This window comes from Anomaloglossus baeobatrachus, chromosome 10 (assembly GCF_048569485.1).
Source record: "Anomaloglossus baeobatrachus isolate aAnoBae1 chromosome 10, aAnoBae1.hap1, whole genome shotgun sequence".
NCBI classification, from domain to species: Eukaryota; Metazoa; Chordata; class Amphibia; order Anura; family Aromobatidae; genus Anomaloglossus; species Anomaloglossus baeobatrachus.
In genome coordinates, this window is record NC_134362.1 from 207,308,657 (window position 1) to 207,330,911 (window position 22,255).

At 45.4% G+C, this 22,255-nt stretch overlaps 1 protein-coding gene across 5 annotated transcripts in view; it reads right to left on the reverse strand.

Moving 5' to 3' along the window:
• Positions 1-22,255, reverse strand: part of CDH16 (cadherin 16) — a 128,397-nt gene that overhangs the window by 63,934 nt on the left and 42,208 nt on the right. For all 5 annotated transcript variants that reach the window (XR_012727322.1, XM_075326208.1, XM_075326206.1 and 2 more), the window contains exons 12-13: positions 7,992-8,242; positions 2,825-2,958 (exon numbers count right to left, since the gene is read on the reverse strand). Coding sequence is in view for 4 of the 5 variants with exons in the window: in XM_075326208.1 (XP_075182323.1) it covers positions 2,825-2,958; positions 7,992-8,242 (385 nt within the window). In the remaining variant the exon portion in view is untranslated. The remainder of the gene's footprint in view (positions 1-2,824; positions 2,959-7,991; positions 8,243-22,255) is intronic.

Below are 22,255 nucleotides of genomic sequence, written 5' to 3' on the forward strand. Positions count from 1 at the left end.
ATGGGACATTGTGAGGAGAGGGAAGCATGCATGGGACACTGTGAGGAGGGGGCAGCATGCACGGGACACTGTGAGGAGGGGGCAGCATGCACGGGACACTGTGAGGAGGGGGAAGCATGCATGGGACATTGTGAGGAGGGGGCAGCATGCACGGCACACTGTGAGGAGGGAGCAGCATGCACGGGACACTGTGAGGAGGGGGCAGCATGCACGGGACACTGTGAGGAGGGGGCAGCATGCATGGGACATTGAGGAGGGGGCAGCATGCATGGGACATTGTGAGGAGGGGGCAGCATGCATGGGACATTGTGAGGAGGGGGCAGCATGCATGGGACACTGTGAGGAGGGGGCAGCATGCATGGGACATTGTGAGGAGGGGGCAGCATGCATGGGACGCTGTGAGGAGGGGGCAGCATGCATGGGACATTGTGAGGAGGGGGCAGCATGCATGGGACATTGTGAGGAGGGGGCAGCATGCATGGGACACTGTGAGGAGGGGGCAGCATGCATGGGACATTGTGAGGAGGGAAAGCATGCATGGGACATTGTGAGGAGGGGGCAGCATGCATGGGACATTGTGAGGAGGGGGCAGCATGCATGGGACATTGTGAGGAGGGAGCAGCATGCATGGGACATTGTGAGGAGGGAGCAGCATGCATGGGACATTGTGAGGAGGGGGCAGCATGCATGGGACACTGTGAGGAGGGGGCAGCATGCATGGGACATTTTGAGGAGGGAAAGCATGCATGGGACATTGTGAGGAGGGGGCAGCATGCATGGGACATTGTGAGGAGGGGGCAGCATGCATGGGATACTGTGAGGAGGGGGCAGCATACATGGGACATTGTTAGGAGGGAGCAGCATGCATGGGACATTGTGAGGAGGGGGCAGCATGCATGGGACATTGTGAGGAGGGGGCAGAATGCATGGGACATTGTGAGGAGGGGGAAGCATGCATGGGACATTGTGAGGAGGGGGCAGCATGCATGGGACACTGTGAGGAGGGGGCAGCATGCATGGGACATTGTGAGGAGGGGGAAGCATGCATGGGACATTGTGAGGAGGGGGCAGCATGCATGGGACACTGTGAGGAGGGGGCAGCATGCATGGGACATTGTGAGGAGGGGGCAGCATGCATGGGACATTGTGAGGAAGGGGCAGCATGCATGGGACATTGTGAGGAGGGGGCAGCATGCATAGGACATTGTGAGGAGGGGGCAGCATGCATGGGACATTGTGAGGAGGGGGCAGCATGCATGGGACACTGTGAGGAGGGGGCAGCATGCATGGGACATTGTGAGGAGGGGGCAGCATGCATGGGACATTGGGAGGAGGGGGCAGCATGCATGGGACATTGTGAGGAGGGGGCAGCATGCATGGGACATTGTGAGGAGGGGGCAGCATGCATGGGACATTGGGAGGAGGGGGCAGCATGCATGGGACACTGTGAGGAGGGGGCAGCATGATGTGAGGTCAATGTGCAGATCATATTTCGAGGAAGGTGTGGATATACTTTATATGGGAGGGTAGTGTGTAGTTTATTAGGGGCAGTGTCACAGTATATAAGTGGGGAAGGTGTGGATATACTTTATATGGGAGGGCAGTGTGTAGTTTATTAGGGGCAGTGTCAGAGTATATAAGTGGGGACGGTGGGAATATTTTATACTCATGCTATGTTTTGATGTGCCTGTGGTGATCCCCATTGGGGGGGGGGTTAGTGCCCTTCGTTTCTCATTAATACTTTTTAAAGTGTTTTACAGAGTAGATCTGCCTTAAACAGATGTCGTGTGTGAAAACTCAGTTTTACGTTGTCACTAAGGGGCACGACCACTTAAAGTGCCTAGGGCAGCACGAAGGCAAAATACAGCCCTGATGTGTATGTATCTGTATGTGCGTGTCTGCGTGTGCATGGGGCCCACTGAGGCTCGTTTGCCCGGGGCCCATGAGAACCTGCAGCCGGACCTGGTTATCCCCCAAAAAAAGAGTTGGAGATGGGGTGTAAAGTGGAATACCGTGCAAGTGCAATATGTGTGTTATAACCGCAGACTGGTGCATTGAGTACTCGCGTGTTCATCTGACAGCGTCCACAGCGTGTGATCCGGAGGTCCTCATCCAGTGAAGTCCAGGAGAACCTCTATGCTGTGCATTAGTTCCCTGCTTTGGTGGCGAATAATCCAGAGGATGGATGCGCTGGCCGGGATCGGATTACCTGCAGCCTCATTATGTAAGGAGGATTCAAAGATGATTTCCTCAGCAATTAAATATTGCTATAAATGACCCTGTCTTTTTCTACACTAGACCCATCAATACCAATAGACGTGTGAATCACTGTCCTCAGGGGGAAAATGTCATCATCCCCTCCTGTCACCGGCCCAACGGGCACCCTTAACCCCTGCATTGCCAGTGAAGGACACAGACGAACAATAAGTTGCTGACACCCCCGCTACTGCTCTGTCAATGAAAAGTTGCCTATTTGCAAGGTGGTTTAGGTCGAGCAGTGAGTCAGCGGCCAAAAATATATTGTTATGCACACTTATTTTTGGAACAATACTAACAATAACATGCAGATTCTTTCAGTCTATTTATTATATAAAATGATAATGCAACATGAAAAAGCATAATATCCTTATCCGAATAGGTAAGCCAATCGATAAGCTGTGTATAAGTAGAAAAACTACCGTAATCACTTATCAGCTGAGACCCCCAGCTAGTGCTACAAATGGGGTGTCCCCAATGCTCATTCAGATGTCATGTATTGTGGAAATCAAGATGATACCCAATAACTGAAAAAACATATACGGTATATATTACCAGTCATTCCTACCTCTGTCCCGTGCTATAACCTGCATGTGATAAGTGTCTCCAAACCGCGTTCTGTCCAATGAATGGAGAAGCTGGATCTGACCAGAATCCTCTGTGATGGAAAACCATGTTCTGGAATCATTTGTGATGCTGTAACTGTTCAACAAACACATCACTAAATAAGATTGTAGACAATGCAAACAATTGAAAATCATACAAAATGGCACTCACAACCTGGCACACGCACTTTAAGGGGATCGGACCAAGTTTAGAACATTTCCCCTATCCTTTGAACTCTGCTATCTATGACAAACTGTATAGAAAATTAATTAAGTAAAGGTCTTCGAGGCTATGCAGAATTGTGGGGGTCCTAGTGCCAGTATAGCAGTTATATTCTTGTACATAGGGGCAGTATTTATAGCAGTTATATTCTTGTACATAGGGGCAGTATTATAGTAGTTATATTCTTGTACATAGGGGCAGTATTATAATAGTTATATTCTTGTACATAGGGGCAGTACTATAGTAGTTATATTCTTGTATTTATGAGTAGTATTATAGTAGTTATATTCTTGTACATAGGGGGCAGTATTATAGTAGTTATATTCTTGTACATAGGGGCAGTATTATAGTAGTTATATTCTTGTACATAGGGGCAGTATTATAGTAGTTATATTCCTGTATATAGGGGCAGTATTATAGTAGTTATATTCTTGTACACAGGAGCAGTATTATAGTACTTATATTCTTGTACATAGGGGGGCAGTATTATAGTAGTTATATTCTTGTACATAGGGGGGCAGTATTATAGTAGTTATATTCTTGTACATAGGAGCAGTATTATAGTAGTTATATTCTTGTACATAGGAGCAGTATTATAGTAGTTATATTCTTGTACACAGGAGCAGTATTATAGTAGTTATATTCTTGTACATAGGGGGCAGTATTATAGTAGTTATATTCTTGTACATAGGGGGCAGTATTATAGTAGTTATATTCTTGTACATAGGGGGGCAGTATTATAGTAGTTATATTCTTGTACATAGGAGCAGTATTATAGTAGTTATATTCTTGTACACAGGAGCAGTATTATAGTAGTTATATTCTTGTATATAGGGGGCAGTATTATAGTAGTTATATTCTTGTATATAGGAGCAGTAAGATAGTAGTTATATTCTTGTACATAGGGGCAGTATTATAGTAGTTATATTCTTGTACATAGGGGCAGTATTATAGTAGTTATATTCTTGTTCATAGGAGCAGTATTATAGTAGTTATATTCTTGTATATAGGAGCAGTATTATAGTAGTTATATTCTTGTACATAGGAGCAGTATTATAGTAGTTATATTCCTGTACATAGGGGCAGTATTATAGTAGTTATATTCTTGTACATAGGGGCAGTATTATAGTAGTTATATTCTTGTACATAGGGGCAGTATTATAGTAGTTATATTCTTGTACATAGGGGCAGTATTATAGTAGTTATATTCCTGTATATAGGGGCAGTATTATAGTAGTTATATTCTTGTACATAGGGGCAGTATTATAGTAGTTATATTTTTGTACATAGGGAACAGTATTATAGCAGTTATATTCTTGTATATAGGGGCAGTATTATAGTAGTTATATTCTTGTACATAGGGGCTGTATTATAGTAGTTATATTCTTGTACATAGGGGGCAGTATTATAGTAGTTGTATTCCTGTACATAGGGGCAGTATTATAGTAGTCATATTCCTGTATATAGGGGGCAGTATTATAGTAGTTATATTCTTGTACATAGGGGCAGTATTATAGTAGTTATATTCTTGTACATAGGGGTCAGTATTATAGTAGTTATATTCTTGTATATAGGAGCAGTATTATAGTAGTTATATTCTTGTATATAGGAGTAGTATTATAGTAGTTATATTCTTGTACATAGGAGCAGTATTATAGTAGTTATATTCCTGTACATAGGGGCAGTATTATAGTAGTTATATTCTTGTACATAGGGGCAGTATTATAGTAGTTATATTCTTGTACATAGGGGCAGTATTATAGTAGTTATATTCTTGTACATAGGGGCAGTATTATAGTAGTTATATTCCTGTATATAGGGGCAGTATTATAGTAGTTATATTCTTGTACATAGGGGCAGTATTATAGCAGTTATATTCCTGTATATAGGGGCAGTATTATAGTAGTTATATTCTTGTACATAGGGGCAGTATTATAGTAGTTATATTCCTGTATATAGGGGCAGTATTATAGTAGTTATATTCTTGTACATAGGGGCAGTATTATAGTAGTTATATTCCTGTATATAGGGACAGTATTATAGTAGTTATATTCTTGTACATAGGGGCAGTATTATAGTAGTTATATTCCTGTATATAGGGGCAGTATTATAGTAGTTATATTCTTGTACATAGGGGCAATATTATAGTAGTTATATTCTTGTACATAGGGGCAGTATTATAGTAGTTATATTTTTGTACATAGGGAACAGTATTATAGCAGTTATATTCTTCTATATAGGGGCAGTATTATAGGCGTTATATTCCTGTACATAGGGGCTGTATTGTAGCAGTTTTAGTTTTGTACATAGGGGCAGTATTATAGCAGTTATATTGCTGTTCATAGTTGGTAATATTTTATTTTAGTAGTTTTTTTTTTTTGTAAAACCAGAGGATCCCCGACACTCCACTGAAGTGAAAATATAAATTTCTCACGATACAAGCCGCCGTCTGCTGAATTGTTCCTATAATCTTCATCTCATTAAGAAATCCTTTTGAGACGATATTAAATGTAATATAACAGTACATTGTGTTCGTTCTTCTCCCTCCAGACGGCTCAGCTATATATAACTTTCTTTATCATTATGGAGTGGCCTGGACTTGGCTTTTTGATGACTAGAAACTGCAATTATGACCACTCGGGTGCATTCTGATAGTTTAATCAGTGATTAATACCTGTAACTAATCTTTGTACAAATAATGGGATCAACTGCCTCCACGGCTATAGTAACACTAATAGAGCAGAGCCAGACATTAAATAAGACTTCAATTATCCCGAGGCCGTATCTGAGCCAGGAGAAGATAATACATTGATTTTTCCATTTTGCAGACACCAGATCTCGTGGTGCCCTCCTGATAGCATTATTGATCGGTGTTCTTTTTCATGCCCGCTCCTTGGCTTTGGGCCAAGCACCTACAAAGACATCACGAATGTGCTGACTTCTGCAATATGGAAGGTTTATTTTTAAACACTAGAAAGTTGTCAAACAATTTTGTATGAAAATATTGTGATTGATTTTTTGTTCTAAGAGTTCACTGATTCTTTGTTACTTCATTCTACGGCCAGCAATAGACCGTGCCACAAAAAGGATATAGAAGATACAACAAACTTGTTAATGAAACGAGATAGCAAAAATAAAACATACTGGCACAGAAAGTATCCATATCTTTTAAAACCCCTAAACACATTAGTTTAAAGCAGGCTCAAGCATCCGACCTCGGCAGAACTGGCCAGTAGGGATGAGCGAACCCAAACAGTAAAGTTCGGCATTCGTACCGAACACCGGGTGTCTGGGTCTTGGATCCATGCACAGACTTTTGCCTGTACAACAGATTACTGTTCAGGTTTGTCATCCAAATAAAGCTTGTTGACAGGTTGCAGAGCAGCCAATCAGCAAGCTTTTCTTGTGTCGGCACTTCCAGCCCCATGAAAGCCAAGTGAAGTATTGACATGGCTATGATTTGTCCGGGACACAAAAAAAACAAATGATGTGCACTCCTGCCCTTTTTGATAACAACACTGCTAAATCAGCAGCTGCAGGTTGCAACCCCCAGCTGTCAGCCTTACTGTGGATGGGTATCAAAAATAGAAGGGATCCCATGCCGGTTTTTTAAAATGTATTTAAAGAAATGATTTTTAAAAAAACAATGTACGCCCCCCTCTCCTTTTTTTTGTTTTATCCAGCCACAGTAAAGCTGACAGGTGGAGGCTGGTATTATTAGAGTGGGAAGGGCCATGGTTATTGGCCCCTCCCAGCCTAAAAAGATTAGCCTGCAGCCACCCCAGAATTGGCGCTGCCATAAGATGTGCCAATTCTGGCATTTTACCCGGCTCATCCTGATTTTCCCTGGTGAGGTGGTAATCGGGATAATATATACGGTTGATGACAGCTGTGATTTGTCAAAAATCACAGCTGCCATCAAACCCTAAGTTAGTAATGAGTAGGGGTCTATGAGACACCCCCATTACTAACCAGTAAGTCAAAAGAAAATGCACAAACATCGAAAAATCCTTGGTAAAGCATCACAGTTGGCATATCTTATGGATGCGCCAATTCTGGGCGGCTGCGGGCTAGTATTTTTAGGCTTGGAGGGTCCAATAACTATGGCTCTTCCCAGCCTGATACTAGCCCCACCTGTTAGCTTTACGTTGGCTGGATATATAAAATGGGGAGGATCCTAAGTTGTCTTTTTATATTATTTATTAATATAATTTAAAAAAAATGGTGCAGGATCCACCCCGATATTTTTGATCTGCAGCCAAGGTAAAGCAGACTACTGGAGTTTGCGGCTTATAGATAGTCGTCTGTTTTATCAGGTTATTAAAAATGGGGCGGGAGCCTACAACATTTTTTAAAATTATTTATTTTTATACTGCCATACAGCAAGCTGACTGCAACTAATTACAGACACCGATACAAAGGGTGGGGGGCGTGTATAGCAGTCTGCAACCAATCACAAATGCTGGCACAGAAGGTGGGCGGGGGAAGCAGTGAATATTTATGAAGATTAATGAGTGGGCCCTGAAAAGAGTCAGACAACAGTTTTATCTTCTGGAAAACAGGACCTGGCCTGCTGTTACCTCCATTTTGCTTCCTTTTGTTGCCCCCTAGCCCTTACTATGACGATTTTATAGCACAGAACTTCTCGTCCCCGTTGACTTGTAAGGGGTTCATTGTCCAGGGTCAAATTCGGTTCCCAAACTAAACATTTTGTTTTTTTTCGATGAACCCGAATATCCACGGGTCCGCTCATGTCTACTGGCCAGTCATCTGACTCCTGATGTTGGGGAAGGGAAGGCTCCGGTGTCCGCTGAGCCGAATCTTCATGGGTTTTAAGTTTGGAGATATGGACGTACCCGAGCTTTCACAATTAAGAGTTTGTACTTGGAGGTTTTTTTGTCACTCACCGTAAGTTGGTCTTGTCAGAGACATCTGGATCGAAGGCCTCCACTGTCAGTATAATTGATCCAATTTGTGCGTTTTCTGCGACTTGTGCCTCATATTGATCCACCGTAAATACCGGAGCTTCATTTACATTGTGAACGCTGATCAGAATGGTGGCAGTAGAGCTATCGCCGTACTCCGCTCCTGAAAGTTCAACTCTGTTCCTGGCTTCAATGATTAGGATGTATTTATTAACTTGCTCATAATCCAGATCCTGTAAGGGATAAGTACATTCAGTAATGGACATCCATAATGAGTGCAAAACCGTCACATTATTGATATTTGTTACTTATCTGTCCCAGCTCCATCATCGGGCTTTACTTACCCTGCAGCCGGCTTCAGCTTCTACGGTAAAACAGTAAACACCTTTTGACCTCCTCAACCAAGGCCACCTTAGGCAGCTTTGTGCCACCTGAGTATTCAGGAATTAGAGCATCCTATTACTGTTTGTTTTCCCAGCAATATACCTCCTCTTCATTTAAGTGTCTAATAAGACATAATAGGTGATGGGGAAGGTGTGAGCTGTGATATATTCTGTTGTGAATATTGGATCATGTGTTATCTACTGTATATAGAGATGTCACAGCTCACCGCCCTCCTCCTGTTCAGTGACTGATCACACATCTATATACAGCTGATAACACAGGGCCGTCATTACGTGATCTTAGGGTGCCAACCTCTGTTGTAAGGCAGGGACAAATCAGGGTAAGGTCTAGGGTAAATATTAGCCTGTTTTGAGAGCTGTGGATTTATCCATCCCTATGAGAGTATTAGGGTTCAGTCGAACAGTTGTGCCATCGCCTCATGTTGCAGCATGATAATGCCCCATGTTGCAAGGATCTGTACACTATTCCTTGATGTTGTGATTTATACCGTAGTCATTTACTCACAGGCAAGTCTGAAGACAGGGTAGTCTGAACATCCAGGGTCAGATACCAGGAGAGCTCGTTGTGGATACAAGGAGAAAACTGAAATGTAGTCAGGTACCAGTCCAGGGTCAGGATACCAGAAGAGCTCATTGTGGATACAAGGAGAAGACTGAAATGTAGTCAGGTAACAGTCCAGGGTCAGGATACAAGGAGAAGACTGAAATGTAGTCAGGTAACAGTCCAGGGTCAGGACACCAGAAGAGCTCATTGAAGATACAAGGAGAAGACTGAAATGTAGTCAGGTAACAGTCCAGGGTCAGGACACCAGAAGAGCTCATTGTGGATACAAGGAGAAGACTGAAATGTAGTCAGGTAACAGTCCAGGGTCAGGATACAAGGAGAAGACTGAAATGTAGTCAGGTAACAGTCCAGGGTCAGGACACCAGAAGAGCTCATTGAAGATACAAGGAGAAGACTGAAATGTAGTCAGGTAACAGTCCAGGGTCAGGACACCAGAAGAGCTCATTGTGGATACAAGGAGATGACTGAAATGTAGTCAGGTAACAGTCCAGGGTCAGGACACCAGAAGAGCTCATTGTGGATACAAGGAGAAGACTGAAATGTAGTCAGGTAACAGTCCAGGGTCAGGATACAAGGAGAAGACTGAAATGTAGTCAGGTAACAGTCCAGGGTCAGGACACCAGAAGAGCTCATTGTGGATACAAGGAGAAGACTGAAATGTAGTCAGGTAACAGTCCAGGGTCAGGACACCAGAAGAGCTCATTGTGGATACAAGGAGAAGACTGAAATGTAGTCAGGTAACAGTCCAGGGTCAGGATACCAGAAGAGCTCATTGTGGATACAAGGAGAAGACTGAAATGTAGTCAGGTAACAGTCCAGGGTCAGGATACCAGAAGAGCTCATTGTGGATACAAGGAGAAGACTGAAATGTAGTCTGGTAACAGTCCAGGGTCAGGATACCAGAAGAGCTCATTGTGGATACAAGGAGAAGAGTGAAATCTAGTCAGGTAACAGTCCAGGGTCAGGATACCAGAAGAGCTCATTGTGGATACAAGGAGAAGACTGAAATGTAGTCAGGTAACAGTCCAGGGTCAGGACACCAGAAGAGCTCATTGTGGATACAAGGAGAAGACTGAAATGTAGTCAGGTAACAGTCCAGGGTCAGGATACCAGAAGAGCTCATTGTGGATACAAGGAGAAGACTGAAATGTAGTCAGGTAACAGTCCAGGGTCAGGATACCAGAAGAGCTCATTGTGGATACAAGGAGAAGACTGAAATGTAGTCAGGTAACAGTCCAGGGTCAGGATACAAGGAGAAGACTGAAATGTAGTCAGGTAACAGTCCAGGGTCAGGACACCAGAAGAGCTCATTGTGGATACAAGGAGAAGAGTGAAATGTAGTCAGGTAACAGTCCAGGGTCAGGATACCAGAAGAGCTCATTGTGGATACAAGGAGAAGACTGAAATGTAGTCAGGTAACAGTCCAGGGTCAGGACACCAGAAGAGCTCATTGTGGATACAAGGAGAAGACTGAAATGTAGTCAGGTAACAGTCCAGGGTCAGGACACCAGAAGAGCTCATTGTGGATACAAGGAGAAGACTGAAATGTAGTCAGGTAACAGTCCAGGGTCAGGACACCAGAAGAGCTCATTGTGGATACAAGGAGAAGACTGAAATGTAGTCAGGTAACAGTCCAGGGTCAGGATACCAGAAAAGCTCATTGTGGATACAAGGAGAAGACTGAAATGTAGTCAGGTAACAGTCCAGGGTCAGGATACCAGAAGAGCTCATTGTGGATACAAGGAGAAGAGTGAAATGTAGTCAGGTAACAGTCCAGGGTCAGGACACCAGAAGAGCTCATTGTGGATACAAGGAGAAGACTGAAATGTAGTCAGGTAACAGTCCAGGGTCAGGATACAAGGAGAAGACTGAAATGTAGTCAGGTAACAGTCCAGGGTCAGGACACCAGAAGAGCTCATTGTGGATACAAGGAGAAGACTGAAATGTAGTCAGGTAACAGTCCAGGGTCAGGATAAAAGAAGAGCTCATTGTGGATACAAGGAGAAGACTGAAATGTAGTCAGGTAACAGTCCAGGGTCAGGATACCAGAAGAGCTCATTGTGGATACAAGGAGAAGACTGAAATGTAGTCTGGTAACAGTCCAGGGTCAGGACACCAGAAGAGCTCATTGTGGATACAAGGAGAAGACTGAAATGTAGTCAGGTAACAGTCCAGGGTCAGGATAAAAGAAGAGCTCATTGTGGATACAAGGAGAAGACTGAAATGTAGTCAGGTAACAGTCCAGGGTCAGGATAAAAGAAGAGCTCATTGTGGATACAAGGAGAAGACTGAAATGTAGTCAGGTAACAGTCCAGGGTCAGGATACCAGAAGAGCTCATTGTGGATACAAGGAGAAGACTGAAATGTAGTCTGGTAACAGTCCAGGGTCAGGATACCAGAAGAGCTCATTGTGGATACAAGGAGAAGAGTGAAATGTAGTCAGGTAACAGTCCAGGGTCAGGATACCAGAAGAGCTCATTGTGGATACAAGGAGAAGACTGAAATGTAGTCAGGTAACAGTCCAGGGTCAGGATACCAGAAGAGCTCATTGTGGATACAAGGAGAAGAGTGAAATGTAGTCAGGTAACAGTCCAGGGTCAGGACACCAGAAGAGCTCATTGTGGATACAAGGAGAAGAGTGAAATGTAGTCAGGTAACAGTCCAGGGTCAGGATACCAGAAGAGCTCATTGTGGATACAAGGAGAAGACTGAAATGTAGTCAGGTAACAGTCCAGGGTCAGGACACCAGAAGAGCTCATTGTGGATACAAGGAGAAGAGTGAAATGTAGTCAGGTAACAGTCCAGGGTCAGGACACCAGAAGAGCTCATTGTGGATACAAGGAGAAGACTGAAATGTAGTCAGGTAACAGTCCAGGGTCAGGACACCAGAAGAGCTCATTGAATATACAAGGAGTAATCTGAGGCATAGTCAGATCACAGTCTGGGGGTCAGAAAACCAAGAGGGCACGTAGCGATCAAACAGATGAATAGTCAGGCATCGGTCCAGGGTCCCATAACAATAAGGCCCCTTCACATGTCTCTAATTTTGCTGTTTTTGCTGTATCATGGATAGCACACGGAGAACACACGTGCCAAAATCACGGCACACGGAGGGCTAAATGCATCTTGAACACGTCAGTGAAAAAGTGTGTGTTTTTGACTGATGTGTGAAAGAGGCTTAATGAGAACTAGCAGAACACCGGTCAGCAGAGCGACGACTGGCAGGGGTCCGGTAGATACTGCTGAGCTTAGTAGCCGAGCAATCACTGGGAAAATGGAACAACCTCCCAGCACCAGACTGGAGGACTCGCTGACGGCTCAGCACACCCAGATATCATAGTCCCAGCAGACAGTCCTCATTACGTCCTAGGCGCAGTGCGCAGAGGAAGCCTGACCACATCCCAGGTCTTTCCATGGCGGCATACTCACCGGACATGTCACCCATTGAGCAAGTGTCGAAGGCTTTGGATCAGCGTAAAAAAATATAAAAAAGAATTTCACTTAGCCTAATCAAACAATAGGTCGTTGCTGATGACACATTCCCTTTAAGTTGAAATGACAGATCATGTCTCCTAATGGTCAGTCTCAAAAGAGGTGGCGATAAAATGTATAGCCTTCCTATGTGTCCCTGCTTTACAGGAGACTTTATCCAAAGGGGGCCGCACGGGATCAACAAGTCGCTGGTTTTGCAACAACTAGTTAAAATGTCTGCAGTTTAGAAATGTCACCTCTGCGCGTTCTCTCCTGTGCGTGGGAATAATGTCAGAATTTCAATCTCTCTCTTTCTGACTGCGAAATGATGGAGATTGGTGCTTTAACCCACTGTGACACAGAGCGATTAAGCCGGCTCCTTCCAATCAAACAGGTACATTACTCCGGGCTGCTGTTCAATAAGTCTATATGACAGACACTCTACACATGCAGTAAATCTCAGTAAGTACAGCACTTTCCCGAAAACGCCTCCTCGTTACCCAGAGGCTTGATCCATCCACCCCCTCGCCACTCCAAAGTGCCAATTTAGGTCAGCGGGGAAGCTGAACTGACAGGAGCTCTAAAAGGATGAAAGAATTAAGAAAAAAAAAATGAAAAGACGTGGCACTTTCATAACACCGGCAGGGGAACGCTGAGCCTAAAGTGCGCACACAAAGGTTTCTATGATCTGGAGTGGAAGAAAGGTGGAAGGAGAAGAAAGCCATGGTGTAAGCGGGCTTAGAAAGGAGCATAATAACAGGCATTTACAGGCAGTTATAGGTAATTCCTCAACAACAAAAAAATTCTACAGAAAAAAAAGCATAAACCTGGATTTGTAGAAACGGAGCAATGTAATGGTAAACCTGGGCATAAGTGCGTCCAGATAAGCCGGGCTTCACCATCATTTACTGGATGTGTTTCCTAAGGATTTATGTCGCGGGCGGAGGAGGGGACGCTGTGCTCTCCCACTGCTCGGGTCCGGCTGCGGCTGCGGCCTGCTGCTTGCTCGGTGGCTCGAGCGATGGGCCGGATCCTGGGGACTCGAGCGGCGCTCCTCGCCCGTGAGTGAAAGGGGATTGGTTTTTGGGATTGTTTGTGGTCCGTGACGCCACCCACGGTTGTGGTGATGATGTGGACACCACCGCTGCTCTGTCTGGGGTTCCCGGGAGTGATGGTATGGAGCAGCTAGATGTTGGTTTGCCCCTCCGTGGGTAGGGGTTTTGGGTAGTCCCGGGGCCCGATGATGGGGAGGTCAGGATGGTGGACAGGCGGGTTATGGGGCCTGTGGAGGTGCAGGGACGCAGGGGTAGCACTGTGCCGCACGGCACGGAGGTACTCACTCAGCCCAAGGAAGACGACACAGTTCACGGTAAACAAACGGCTGGTTGGACGGGTCCCTCGGACGGCTACGGTACTGATGTTCCCTGCAGTTAGCGGTGACGGTCACTTTCCTGCACCTCAGTACGGTTCTTTGGTAGCGATGGATTCCCACCGGTAACCCGCTCCCCAGCTTGGATATGAGCCGGGGGAGCCCCTCTCTTGCGCTGGCCCTGGGAAACTGGTGCCCTGGCGGTGGCGGTGTCTCCCCTTCACGGTCAGACTGTTGCCTTCAATCGGGACTTGGTTGTTGGGAGACCCAGAGGTCCCCTTCACTGACGGATTTGGCAAATTATGGCGACTCCTAGCTTTGCCGGGATCCGAAAGGCCCCTGCCAATGGTGCTGACTGCTCTTCGTATACCGCTCCGGTACCGCCGGGCCACCACCCGTCCACGGTCCTTTCAGCAACCTCCAAGCAGCCTCTCCTGCAGACAGTCACCGCCGTCTGCCAACCTTGCTGTCTCAGTCCGGGGCACACACCCGGACTAACTTCAGGCTTTCAACTGTCACTTTCTCTGTCACTTTTACTCCTCTCTTGCTCCTCTGCCACTTCCCTCTTTACTCCTTCACTTCCCTAGCTTCACTGCTGGTTTTCCCGCCTCTAGGGCTGTGTACTCCTCGGTGGGCGGAGCCAACCGCCTGGCCCACCCCCTGGTGTGGACATCAGCTCCTGGAGGAAGGCAACAAGGATTTGTGTTTTGACTTTGGTGTTCCTGCAGAGAATGTGGGGTGCGTGGTGGTGTTGTGACCTGTGACCCCTGGCTTGCCCAGGGCGTCACATTTGTGATGTAGAAATCAGTGCAAACTGATATTGCATTAGTCTGTGCTTCTCACTCACGCTGTCCATTTTCTACTGTTTAGAAGAAACTTGGACATTTTTTTTATTTTTGTAGGCAAAAAAATTACTAAAACAATAAAAAAAATAAATTGTGCATCTTTTCTGCATCTAATGTTAATATCAGTTTGACATTTGGTTAATCGATATCAGTTTTTATTTTTAATTAAATTTTGGTAAGCTGGTGAATTACCGTATTTTTCATTTTATAAGACGCACTGGATTATAAGACGCACCCCAAATTTAGAGATTAAAAAAAAGAAAGAGGTTTGTCTTTTATTCCAATGGTATCTTACCGGAGAGGGGCGGCAGTGGTAGAGCGGAGGCACAGGAGGCAGGGGCGGTGCTGGAGAGTTCTGTACTGGCAGCGGTGGGGTCTGTGCTGGCAGCAGAAGCTGTGCTGGCTGTGTGGAGTAGGTTGGTGTGGCAGGTGTCCCAGATGCTCTGTTGTCAGGGCGGGCTTCAAAGAAATAACGCCCGGAACGGAGCATGCTCAGATTGAGCTCTCAGCTCAATGACAAGATCTGAGCCAAGACCTCCATCTGCGTACGCGCCGACTCCGGGCGCCATCATTTGAAGTCAGAGCATCTGGGTCATCCGCCGCACCGCCCTGCTGCACACTGCCACCGCAGCCCCCAGAGACCGCACAGCTAGCCGCCCGCACAGATACACGCCCGCACAGCCCCCGCACCAATTCTCCACCTCCCAATAAGCTACATTTGGATTTTAAGACACCCCCTTCATTTTCCTCCCAAATTTTTGGGAGGAAAAGTACGTCTTCTAATCTGAAAAATATGGTACTTTCCGCTGTACAATGTAATAAGTACTGCTGAAAGCCTTTATGACAGGTCCTTGGCTGGGATGGAACGGCTCGTCTCCTCAATTTATTACATTTGACACTATTTAATTTTCAAAGTTTTGTTGCGAAGGACACAAAATAGTTAGAGCTGAGCTTTTTACACACAGCGATGGCCAAAGCATTTGAGAAAGACAAGAATTTAGTTTTTCAGAAGGTTTGATACTTCAGTAATTGTGGATTGTTATGAAGATTGAGCAGATGAATTGTAAGTGTAAATTGTCCATTTATCAGATCATCAAGAACTTCAAAGAGAGAGAGTCAATTGCTGTGAAGAAGGCTTCAGGGTGCCCAAGACAAGTACCAGGTACGCCTCCTAAAGAGGACTGAGCTACAGGATCACTTTTACTCCAGTGCAGAGCTTGCTCTGAAACGGCAGCAGACAGGTGTCAGTGCATCTGCACGCACAGGGGATCGAAGGCTTTTCGAGGCAGGCTGGTGTTAAGCAGGGCAGAAAAGAAGCCACTTTTCTCCAGAAAAGCATCAAGGACAGACTGACATTGTGCAGGAAGAACAGATGTTGGACTTCAGATGACTGAAATTAAGTTATTTTCTCTGTCAGTCACGAATTTGCCCAAAATCTGATTTTTAGCTGCCAGGAAAAATTGCAAGAGTCTTGGAAAAATAAGGGTCAACACTGTAATTGTTGTGTCTTTACATAAACTTCATGTATTTGTCAATAAAAGTGTAAAAACTTAATGTAATTGTACTTCAGTAGCCACAGAAACATTAGACTTAGGCCACGTGCACATGTTGAGTATTTGGTGAGTTTGTTACTCACCAAATACTCCACAAACTGAAGCAGTGGTGCCCATATTTCTGTTACTCTTCCTTTGATTGTAGCCAAAACTAGGGGTGGAACAAATACTGAAGTAAAAAAACCTCACTAAATACTGAACGTGTACATGTGGCCTAAAAGATCTTAGCAGCAAAATGTGAAAACCAAAAGTTCTGTCAGTCTCAAAACTTTTGGCCACGACAGTACTAACTAAATGTCACACTTTGCTCCTAGACGTTTATACAGATGACTTCAGAGAAATTATTTCTAATATCATTTCCATCAGAAATCAAATAATCTGACTTCTACAAACCAGCACAAGTCTATCGGCACAAGTATATACTTATATATATGCTGGAGTAAGGAATATGGAGATTAAGGCTTTGTGCGCACAATGCGTTTTTTCCATGTTTTTCGGGTGCATGCATTTGTGGCGCCCCTGGGCTTCAGGCGCCACAGGGTATTACACCTCATTTTAGGGGTAATATCCATCCCGGGTTAGGATGGGGTTAACTGCTGGTGCCTTCACAAAAACACACACATACAACAGTAAAGTGCTTTCCCACAGGGGGGTGGACTAGGGCAGACTTGGTGGTTAGCCATCACGAAGCATGGGATGTCCCCGGTTGTTAGGACAACCACTGGGAGCGGGCACCACTTGGGGTAAGAAGTAGGCACAACCATCACACTAGAACAGACTTTCTGCGGCACAGCTTGGGATAACATCTCGCACAGACAACAGGAGTTTAGCGTTCCTCTCTCTTTGTGGGCCCGTGACTTGGAGCTGGAGGCTTGGCCCACGTTCCGAATAGCAACCGAGGGACACTTCACTAGAAACACTTCCACGGGCACCAGCGAGGACCGTCGACTACCCGGGATCGGCTGGAGCCCATCGTGGCAGAGATCGGTACTCTGGGGCAGCGCCTGAACTACCTGTGAGTAAAAGACCAGGAACCGAAGCCCCTGCCTCTGCCTCTCATTTGCCGGCGCCAACGGGTACTACCACCACCCCCGTCCGTCCTCCATCATCCTCCCCGGGGTAACCCCTCTCCACCTGTGGGGAGTGACACTATCCCGGCTGCGACCTTCACCATCAGCCCCGGAGAGCAGCACCCGCAGCGGCGGCCTATTCCTGGCCGCGGACCACAGGTGGCGTCACTATGTAAAAAGATTTTCCTAACCATCTCTACCACGCCCATCCTCCATCCTTCCTCCCGTCCACCGCCTTCCATCCCTCCTGTACGTCTTGGGGTCCCGAAACCGGGCCAGCCCGTGACGATGCAGAGGATATGCACCCCTGGCCCGGCGACGTGTCGGATGACAACCCCTCGACCCCGGGGTGTTACATATTTCCTTCCCTAGCAAAGTCTATGAATTTCATTTTTTCTGCGCGTACGTTGCAGTTTAGTTTGGCTGCATCTTTGTGGTGACCATTGCAGTATGTCGATTCATTTTGCGTTTTGTCCCTGCACTTCGGAGGACTGGCAGATCAATCTCCCGATGACTCAGGATTGGTGGGGGATTGATCCCTGGTATCTGGCCAGATGCTGGTCCCCATATAAAGTCTATAGGGACCAGAATCCGGCGCAAAGGGGTAGGAGGAAGCGCTTCCTGCTTACCGAGTCCCCGGGGCGGCTGTCACAGTGCTCCCGCAGCCTTTCATACTTCTTCCCAAGGTGCTCATTAGGCTCATACATATTCACTGCTTTCCCCGCCCACCGGCATCTGTGATTGGTTGCAGTCGGACGAACCCCCATGCTGAGTGACAGCGTGTCTGAGGCTTCCAATCACAGATGTCGTGGGCGAGTCTACATTGTACAGTAAGATAAATTAAAAAAATTGGATCCCCCCATAATATGATACCAGCACAGATAAATCCCAATTGGTGGGGGCTGGTATTCTCAGGCTGGGGATACCTATGGTTATTGGGCGCCCCCCAGACTAAAAATATTAGCCAGCAGCCGCCTGGAATTGCTGCATCATGTGACCAGAAGGGGCGGGGCCTCAGCCAACATAGCTGATACCAGGAAACAACATTATTTTTCTGTTGACTGAGGCCCCACCCTTTCTAGTCACATGGGTATGACATCAGCACAGGTCCTTCTAGTCACTTAGTAAAACGATTCTATAATAGAATTGGCATAAATAACAGAGGGAGGACGGACAGGCAGGAGATGGGGAATCACTATGAAACCCCCCCAGCTATCAGCTGATCGGCAGCTGCTGCCACTCAAAAAGCCGCTCGTTTTACAAACTTTACTTGCTTGAGTTTTAAAACCTATACATCCGAGCTGACTACTACAGGTATGTATAGAATCAACCTGATAGTGCCAGTATAGCACTGCATGTATAGAATCAGCCTGGTAGTGCCAGTATAGCACTGCATGTATAGAATCAACCTGATAGTGCCAGTATAGCACTGTATGCATAGAATCAACCTGATAGAGCCAGTATAGTACTGTATGTATAGAATCAGCCTGATAGTGCCAGTATAGCACTGTATGTATAGAAACAACCTGATAGTGCCAGTATAGCACTGTATGCATAGAATCAACCTGATAGTGCCAGTATAGCACTGTATGTATAGAATCAGCCTGATAGTGCCAGTATAGCACTGTATGTATAGAATCAGCCTGATAGTGCCAGTATAGCACTGTATGTATAGAATCAGCCTGATAGTGCCAGTATAGCACTGTATGTATAGAATCAGCCTGATAGTGCCAGTATAGCACTGTATGTATAGAATCAGCCTGATAGTGCCAGTATAGCACTGTATGCATAGAATCAACCTGATAGTGCCAGTATAGCACTGTATGTATAGAATCAGCCTGATAGTGCCAGTATAGCACTGTATGTATAGAATCAGCCTGATAGTGCCAGTATAGCGCTGTATGTATAGAATCAGCCTGATAGTGCCAGTATAGCACTGTATGTATAGAATCAGCCTGATAGTGCCAGTATAGCACTGTATGTATAGAATCAGCCTGATAGTGCCAGTATAGCACTGTATGTATAGAATCAGTCTGATAGTGCCAGTATAGCACTGTATGTATAGAATCAACCTGATAGTGCCAGTATAGCACTGTATGTATAGAATCAACCTGATAGTGCCAGTATAGCACTGTATGTATAGTATCAGCCTGATAGCGCCAGTATAGCACGGTATGTATAGAATCAGCCTGATAGTGCCAATATAGCACTGTATGTATAGAATCAACCTGATAGTGCCAGTATAGCACTGTATGTATAGAATCAGCCTGATAGCGCCAGTATAGCACTGTATGTATAGAATCAGCCTGATAGTGCCAGTATAGTACTGTATGTATAGACTCAGCCTGATAGCGCCAGTATAGCACTGTATGTATAAACTCAGCCTGATAGCGCCAGTATAGCACTGTATGTATAGAATCAGCCTGATAGCACCAGTATAGCACGGTATGTATAGAATCAGCCTGATAGTGCCAGTATAGCACTGTATGTATAGAATCAACCTGATAGTGCCAGTATAGCACTGTATGTATAGAATCAGCCTGATAGCGCCAGTATAGCACTGTATGTATAGAATCAGCCTGATAGTGCCAGTATAGCACTGTATGTATAGAATCAGCATTATAGTGCCAGTATAGTACTGTATGTATAGACTCAGCCTGATATCGCCAGTATAGCACTGTATGTATAGAATCAGCCTGATAGTTCCAGTATAGCACTGTATGTATAGAATCAGCCTGATAGTGCCAGTATAGCACTGCATGTATAGAATCAGCCTGATAGTGCCAGTATAGCACTGCATGTATAGAATCAGCCTGATAGCGCCAGTATAGCACTGTATGTATAGAATCAGCCTGATAGTGCCAGTATAGCACTGCATGTATAGAATCAGCCTGATAGCGCCAGTATAGCACTGTATGTATAGACTCAGCCTGATAGCGCCAGTATAGCACTGTATGCATAGAATCAGCCTGATAGTGCCAGTATAGCACTGTATGTATAGAATCAGCCTGATAATGTCAGTATAGCACTGTATGTATAGAATCAGCCTGATAGTGCCAGTATAGCACTGTATGTATAGAATCAGCCTGATAGTGCCAGTATAGCACTGTATGCATAGAATCAGCCTGATAGTGCCAGTATAGCACTGTATGTATAGAATCAGCCTGATAGTGCCAGTATAGCACTGTATGTATAGAATCAGCCTGATAGTGCCAGTATAGCACCGGCTTTAGGTTATATACCAAAACTGGTGATTGGTGCGCTTTTAATCCACTGGAAAAGATGCTCAGTTTTGTGCAGTTTTTGAAGCTGCGGTTCTGGAAAGTGCAGAACAAATTAGTCACATGTAGACAGATCCTAGAGACAATTGTATAACCACTATTGGTCACCGGTCATGTTGCTTTCGTATTTCCGTGTTTCACATGCTCAGTGAGAGTTCAGTTTGGATTACGTAATATAAAATAAATCTTTTTGTTTATTTACGAACGCTGAGGCATGCAATGTCCGTATTCCCGGAGGAGAGGTTATTATCGTGTCCCGGGGACGCTCGTCATACCTGATGACGTTTGCATTAAGCTTCCCGAGCCTGAGCTGACTCACTGCGATGTGGCTACCTGCAGATCGTATCCCCTGCCGTGATCAAATTGCTGCCAGGTCTCAGGAAGCCAAACTTGCCAAATCTGTTCACTAATGTCCAGCTGAAGCCTCCGTGCACACAGAGATCCTCACGATGAACGCAGCTTGGGACAAGACCTTTCATGACTACAGCCTGTGTTATTGTATCAGATGTTCCCGAAGAGAAGATTCAAGGAATTGTGACATCAGGTGTTCTGCAGACTGGTGACCGGGCCACGTAGAACCAATCCTGGAGTGCCACTGTTCTATCTGATATTGGAAAATATGGCTGCAATCTCAGTTTAGCATCAGGGTAAATGTTTCCCGAGACTTTAGAAATGTTTTAATTAGAGAAAATAATGGCTCTGGACATATTCTGCCATTTTATTAGAAGGAACTGGCCATGGACGTTAAGAAACCAATTGGACCAGGCCTCAAGAGGGTCACCCTCCCTCCTCAGGGGGGTGATTTACAGAAATTATTGTTACAGATAGAGGCAAAACTAATAATAAACTATGGAGCGCAGGGTGACCTAGGTTTGAATGACCGTGTCGATCTTGCAATATTTTTGTGATAATTGAACTCCCATTTTGTTTTTTCCTGTACCTCGTGTCTTGGTTTTTTAATGTAAATATAATGATGTTTTGTATTTGCATGCATGGTTCATGTAGTTTTAATGTTATGTCATTCCCCATTGTTTTTAATGTGGTTGTGACGTAACCTGTATGCACTCCTATAAAAGGGGTGGTGTTCTACTACCACATGTGGACCCGTGGAAGCTTAATTAATAGGCGAAACGGCCGTCGTCCATAGCAGGAGCTGGCATACAGGTTGCCTCCAGCTTTTTACCTTGCACCTGTCTGAATAAAGTTTCCAGCACAGCGAAGGAGTGCGGTCCTCTTTCTTACCTTATCATCACTAAATTCTTAGAATTAAAGACACTGTATAAATCCTATTCCCACCAGGAGACAACACTAAAGGGTACTTTACACGCTGCGATATCTGTACCGATATCGCTAGCGTGCGTACCCGCCCCCGCCAGTTGTGCGACACTGGCGAATTGCTACCCGTGACACACAACATCGCTAAAACACGTCACACGGACTTACCTTCCCTGCGACGTCGCTCTGGCCGGCGATCTGCCTCCTTTCTAAGGGGGCGGTTCATGCGACGTCACACGGCAGCCATCCAATAGCAGAGGAGGGGGCGGAGATGAGCGGCTGGAACATGCCGCCCACCTCCTTCCTTCCTCATTGCCGGTGGACGCAGGTAAGGAGATGTTCCTCGTTCCTGCAGTGTCACACATAGCGATGTATGATGCCGCAGGAACGACGAACAACATCGTACCTGCAAC